The following is a 6,138-nucleotide window of genomic DNA, read 5'->3' as shown; positions in this document are numbered from 1 at the left end:
GTTTCCACAAAGTTGCACACAAATGTACAGGACGTTTTTGCAAAAAATCTTTCTCCTTACTTGAACTAGGAGACCCAAAAACCTGTTCCAGCACAACAAGGAACCAAGCCAGCTTCATGAAGATCTGCTTTACATGGATTGGAGTGGAAGATCTCTCGCATGAATCAATGAAGTATTGTGATTGTAATTTTAAAAAAAGGAACAATTTATGCTCAAGTGTCCGCAAACTTTTGAACAGAATCTGTGCACAGTTTTACGAGGAGAAATAAAAAATATCAAATAATTTGCATTGGTGATTTTTCAGGTAACCAAGCTGAAGGCAGTTTCATAAAAGATCAAGCAGAAGAGTCACTACTGTGGTTTGAAGATCACATCTCAGTGTGTGTGTGTGTGTGTGTGTGTGTGTGTGTGTGTGTGTGTGTGTGTGTGTGTGTGTGTGTGTGTGTGTGTGAGATGAGAAGTGCCAGTTCTGAGGAAATATATTAGCAGTGTGCTGTGGCTTTTGTGGTTATGCAGCCTGCTCAGAGATGATAGAAGTGTGTGTGTGTGTGTGTGTGTGTGTGTGTGTGTGTGTGTGTGTGTGTGTGTGTGTGTGTGTGAGGAAGAGAGTAATATGTAGACATAATCTACACAAAAAAAGGTATGTTGGAAAGTAATGGTTAATGGTTCCAGAAGAACTCTAGAAGAACTCTGTCTATGTGGAGACCCATGTGAAAGCGTGAAGGTAGATATGAAGACTCAGGAACACTGCCTTTGAGGTGAAAATATATTCCAGATGGGACACCAGCCCAATGTTAGTCACCATACACACACACACACACACATTCACACACACACACATACCCCCACACACACACACACACATTCACACACTCTCACAATCGTCCTCCAAGTGTCATTTTTGGGAAGGTTGGAGAAAAACTGAGAACCCTTACAGACATGGGGAGAAGGTGTACAGTAACTGGAATCTCAATGGTAAAGATCAATCAAAAGGTTGTGAGTTCAAATCCCATACATTGGCTAACTTCCACTCTTGGGCCCTTGAGCAAGGCCCTCAAGCCTCAACTGCTCCAATGTATAAATGAGATTATTGTAAATCATTCTGGACTCAATTCTTGAGAAATCCATTCCGTTTTTTTAGACCGAGGTGAGGAGGCCACTTTTCACTGGTGTTATCTAATGCGTCTTTGCTCTGTGGGTTTAACATGAGTTTCATCAACACCTCTCTGATTACACCACGGATCTGCTGCACAAGCCCAGGCAGCCTGTCATTTCCTTAACGGCTTCAGCAACCTGACACGTGCACCACATGGTTAGAACATCCTGAGGTTATCAGATTCATTAACAGCGAGCTTTACAGGCATCACCATGTCATCGTCTGAGAGCTCTGCTGAAGAAACCTGTGCATTGAGCAGGAAACACTTAATCACCGCTTGGTTCAATATGTGTCTGCAACAGCCAGAGAAAAACAGGTCATGATATATCCTGCTTCCTTTAAGATACTTAAGTGATAAACATATAAATAAAGAAATAAATAAGAGATTGATTTATTAGACAAATCCTGACCACTTCCACTTAATCCCACAGAAAGTTCAACAAATCTCTCACAACATTTGTCCAGTCTTGTATATTTCAGTTCGTGACAGTTTGACCAGTCCTCCACAATCTTGGAGAAAGTTTGGCCAATCTTGCACAATCCCAAAGAAAAATCCATCCACACCCACAGAAAGTGTGATCAAACCTTTCCACCCCAGGAGACCATCTCTACTCACTTCCAGGAACCAATGATGCCCATTTGCACAAAAAGTGTCACAATCTTCCCCAAAGGCCATTTACATTTACAGCATTTGGTAGAACATTCCTACACATGTCCACAGAAGATCTGAACAAATCCTGCACAATCCAAAAAACAATCCTGCCCACAAAAATATACACCAATGCTATAAATTGGTGGAAGTGGTAGTGTAATGGTTAAGCCATTTGCCTTTGGACCCAAAGGTCATAAGTTCAAATCCCAGCTACACCAAGCTGCAACCCCTGGGCCCCTGAGTAAGGCCCCTAACAGCTGCCCAGTTGCTTGAGTGAGATAAACAGATAAGGGTGTCTGCTAATTACATTTATGACAGACGCCCTTAGACAGAGCAATTTACAATAATCTCATTTAGCAGCTGTGGGTTAAGGGCCTTGCTCAAGGGCCCAGGAGTGACAGTTCGGCAGTGTTGGATCTGAACTCATGACCTTTGGTTTCCCTAAGCTCACAAAATGTTTGATTACTCTCTTTCGCTTTCAGGTAATCTTTTTGTTTGTTCTTAACTGGAATCTTAACTAATATAGTTCTGTATGTCTGCAGTGGGAGCTGAACAGCCAACGCTCTGGATTACTGATTGGAAGGTTGTGGGGTTCAAGCCCCAGTATTGCTAAGCTGCCACTCTTGGGCCATTGAGCAAGGTCATTAATCCTATCTACTCCAGGGGGCGCTGTATCATTTACATTCATTCATTTAGCAGACGCCCGTATCCAGAGCGACTTACAACAGAGCATACAGACATACAGAGCATACAGACATACAACAGAGCAGATGAGGGTTAAGGGCCTTGCTCAAGGGCCCAGCAGTGACAGCTTAGTGGTGGGATTCGAACTCATGACCTTCTGATCAGAAGTCCAACATCTTAACCACTGAACTACCACTTCCCATCATGGCTGACCTTGTGTTCAGAGCCCAGCTTCCTAATGATCTATGCGAAGAAAGAATTTCACTTGTGTCGCGTCCTGAATCCTGGTCCTAATACACACCTCAGCTGTGAGAATGAATCCCAAGACCACACCGTTTGCTAAGTTCTGTTCACTTTATTAGTGGAATAGACTGTACACCTCTGTGCTTTTCAGATCGAACACTTCAGGTCGTCCTCGTACTGCAATCATGTCTATACAGTCTGTATATGCTGAAATGGAGGCAGCCGTCCCTGTCTCAAAATCTTATGGCTCCAAATATAATCAAACAAACAAACAAACAAACAAACAGACAGACAAACAAACGTAAAAAAAAAATCATTCTGGAACACTACCTGTAAACAGAGTCGCGGAGATCATTTCATCACAGTCAAGTGCAAGTAGTTTTATGGAATATTAAACACTTTCTAATAAAATAATGACTTTTATTGCCAGATTCATTGCTGCATGTGACTCATCAGAAAAGTATAATATATGCAGTTAAAATAAAAACATACTGTATTAAAGTGCACATATTAAAGACTGGCAGCACTGACGCCTCACAGTATCTCAAAATCAAATCATAATAATAATAATAATAATAATAATAATAATAATAATGCACATAATCAGAAGGTCGACTGAGACGGATTTCGATTCACCCAATAAATGTATTACATTATGCATTCAATTAAAGGAATTGACGGTCACAATGACGGTCCCTTCGTCCACCTCTGGTCTTAACGACATACAGTAAAACACCAACGACAAAAGAGCAATGAATGTAAAAAAAAAGAACGAAAAAATAAAAAAAAGTTGAAAAAAATAAATAAAAATACATACCTATTATGTTATCATGCATATTTGTGATTATGGTACACAAATCGTTTTCTCTCATCATCATCACACCCCTCCCCCGCATTTCACCCATGTACGTCTAGACGCCCCGAGATTTGTTTCTTTTTTTTTTTTTAAAAGAACATGCCTGAATTTTTTTTTTTCCACTTTTCTTTTGCTTTTTTTTTGAGTTACTGAGCACATTTGGATCTGTAATATTCTACAAATGTTAACAATATCAGGTAATAAAATAGGACAAAAATGAATAAAAGGTGGGGGGGGGATTATCATGCAAAAAACAAACAAACAACCCAAAAAAAAAAGAAAAATAGATGTGGGATTGCATTGTAGCTGCTCCATTCTCTGCAATCTACTGCACAATAACATGCATGTTGAAATAGGGTGGCACGGATGACCTTTTTTTGGTTGGAAGATGCATGTGTGTAGTATGATACAAATTATGATACATATACCTATACTGACCTGCTGAGTATCAACCATAATATCTTTAGGCTATTTTTTCTTTTCTTTTTTGAAAGCATCTACTGCAGAATACAGTATTTGTATATCTTTCTCTCTAAAGATATATAGCAGTATAGCTCTGTCTTTATACTTTGAATACTGGCCCTGTGATTGCACACGTTAAATCATCCAGTATTGTTTTCTGCACACACAAAAAAAGGTTATTCCACATTTCATCATCTTTGTCTGTTGCCAAGAAAAGTGACCAATGCAGATCTGTAAAAGCCAACAAACAGTCTTCCGAAAAAGAGGCTGTACTGAACCCTGTGTCGGTTCACGTCTTCACGTTGCTGATTTGTTCTGTAAGAACCTCAGTTTTTGGATGAAGCTGTAGCCAGGTGTATTTTGGGATGATATTTTGGTGTTAAGTTCAACAGGAAAAGCTTTTTCCTCCTCCCTGTTTGTGCATTGGAGGAAAGCTTTTGTGCTTGGAGGTGGATTTTGTTATAAGGACGAGATCTTGACGGTCTCGTGACTGTAGGAGCAGCGGGAGTTGCGCAGGATGCCCGGGATGGCAGGCGACGGAGGCAGGCTTTCGTCAGGCGTGTTAGCCGGAGGAGTAGGGATGCTAATGATGGCTGCTGTGTAGTCTCCCTGCTCACAGTTGAACTTCAGGTCCTCTGTCCTGGCATTAAGGCTTGAGCGACTGTTTGAGAAAGAAAACACAGGAAACACCCTTCAATAATGATTTCTCTGATTTATTTAAATATAAAACCATTTGACGAATCTCAGGTAGTCTTTTCCGCACGACCACTAGAGGGAGACATTGTGTCATGTTGTGGTGCCATATTGTGTTTTGGTTTTGTGAGAATCTCTCAGTGAAGTGAGAAGAAATTGAAGAACAAGGAATGGGTGTAGATTTTAAACTGATTCTAAAATGAGTAATTGTAATTAAAGAAAAAAAAACAGGCGGTTAAGCTATAAATGATCATTTAGACTCAAAAAGCCGAGATATAAGCACAAAAGTGTTTGAACATGAGATTTCCACTAGATGTTGAAGTGTGGAGATTTGTGGAGATCCATTCAGCCATGAGGGTGTTAGTAAAGTCAGGTACTAATGTACTGTAGGTGATCTGAGGAGGCCTAGGGTGCAGTCAGTGTGAAAAGTTAATTGCAAAATGTGTTCAAGATGGTTGGAGCTCAACAGCAGGAGATCTTCTATTAGAACCCATGTAAAGCAGATCTTCATGGAGATTGCTTTGTGCACAGGGGTATTGTCATGCTGAAACAGGTTTGGGTCTCCTAGTTTAAGTGAATGGAAGATGTAATGCTTCCAAATCCAAAGACATTCTGTAAATTGTGTGCCTTCAACTTGGTGCTTTTGGTCATATAGCATATTCACTATCTATAAAAAAAAAAAAAAAAGCAAAAGCTCGGTCCTGATTAGTGACTCGCTGCGTGTTTCACCAGTTATGTTTTTATCCTCATAAATAAAAAGAAACGACTGAAATGTAGTTGAGTGAAAAGTCAAATATTTGACTTTGAAATGTAGTGAAGTTACAGTAAAAATCTCCCCGAATGAAAATATTTCAGTAAAATACAGACACGTAAAAAAAAAGCTACTTCAGTACAATAACTGCTCATACTGTTTACACCAGCTGGGTGTGGCCTAACCAGCGCAACCTTTATCAGATCGATGATGATGTAACATACCTCTGAGGTCCAGACGGGCTCTTGTGCACATGCAGTGTATCGAGCTCCTGGATGCTGCCGCGGCTCACTGATACGGTAGAGTTGGCCAGGCGGATGGCTCTCCTCTTGGCCCGGCGAGGACAACAAGAAGTCGAGACGCCCTGTTGGCTGGAGATGGATGTGCTCCGGCTGGTGCGGAAACCCACCGACTCAGTCATGCACATCTCACTGTAGGTCAGTTCATCAGTAAACTCATGGTTCTGTGGAACAAAGAAAGGAACATGCTAGATTAATAAATCGTACATTTTCATTTTTAAGTCGAACGAAACCGAATTATTCGTCATTAAGATTTATTTCATCAGAAATAAGGATTACTTACTTCAGGGTTGCCAGGTCTACATTTTTCCCCCACTATTAATGTAAAATACAAATCAGGCC

General features: G+C 40.6%; 1 protein-coding gene across 1 annotated transcript in view; it reads right to left on the bottom strand.

Annotated features, from left to right (window-relative positions):
• Positions 1-2,849: 2,849 nt before the first annotated feature.
• Positions 2,850-6,138, bottom strand: part of kcnd1 (potassium voltage-gated channel, Shal-related subfamily, member 1) — an 88,026-nt gene continuing 84,737 nt past the window's right edge. Inside the window, exons 6-7 of the mRNA XM_046870282.1 lie at positions 5,722-5,960; positions 2,850-4,714 (exon numbers count right to left, since the gene is read on the bottom strand). Of these exons, the coding sequence (XP_046726238.1) occupies positions 4,513-4,714; positions 5,722-5,960 (441 nt within the window). The 3' untranslated portion in view covers positions 2,850-4,512. The remainder of the gene's footprint in view (positions 4,715-5,721; positions 5,961-6,138) is intronic.

Source organism: Silurus meridionalis, chromosome 17, assembly GCF_014805685.1.
Source record: "Silurus meridionalis isolate SWU-2019-XX chromosome 17, ASM1480568v1, whole genome shotgun sequence".
Taxonomy (NCBI): Eukaryota; Metazoa; Chordata; class Actinopteri; order Siluriformes; family Siluridae; genus Silurus; species Silurus meridionalis.
Note: the sequence above shows the minus strand (reverse complement) of the source record. Positions and strands in the feature narration are given on the sequence as shown.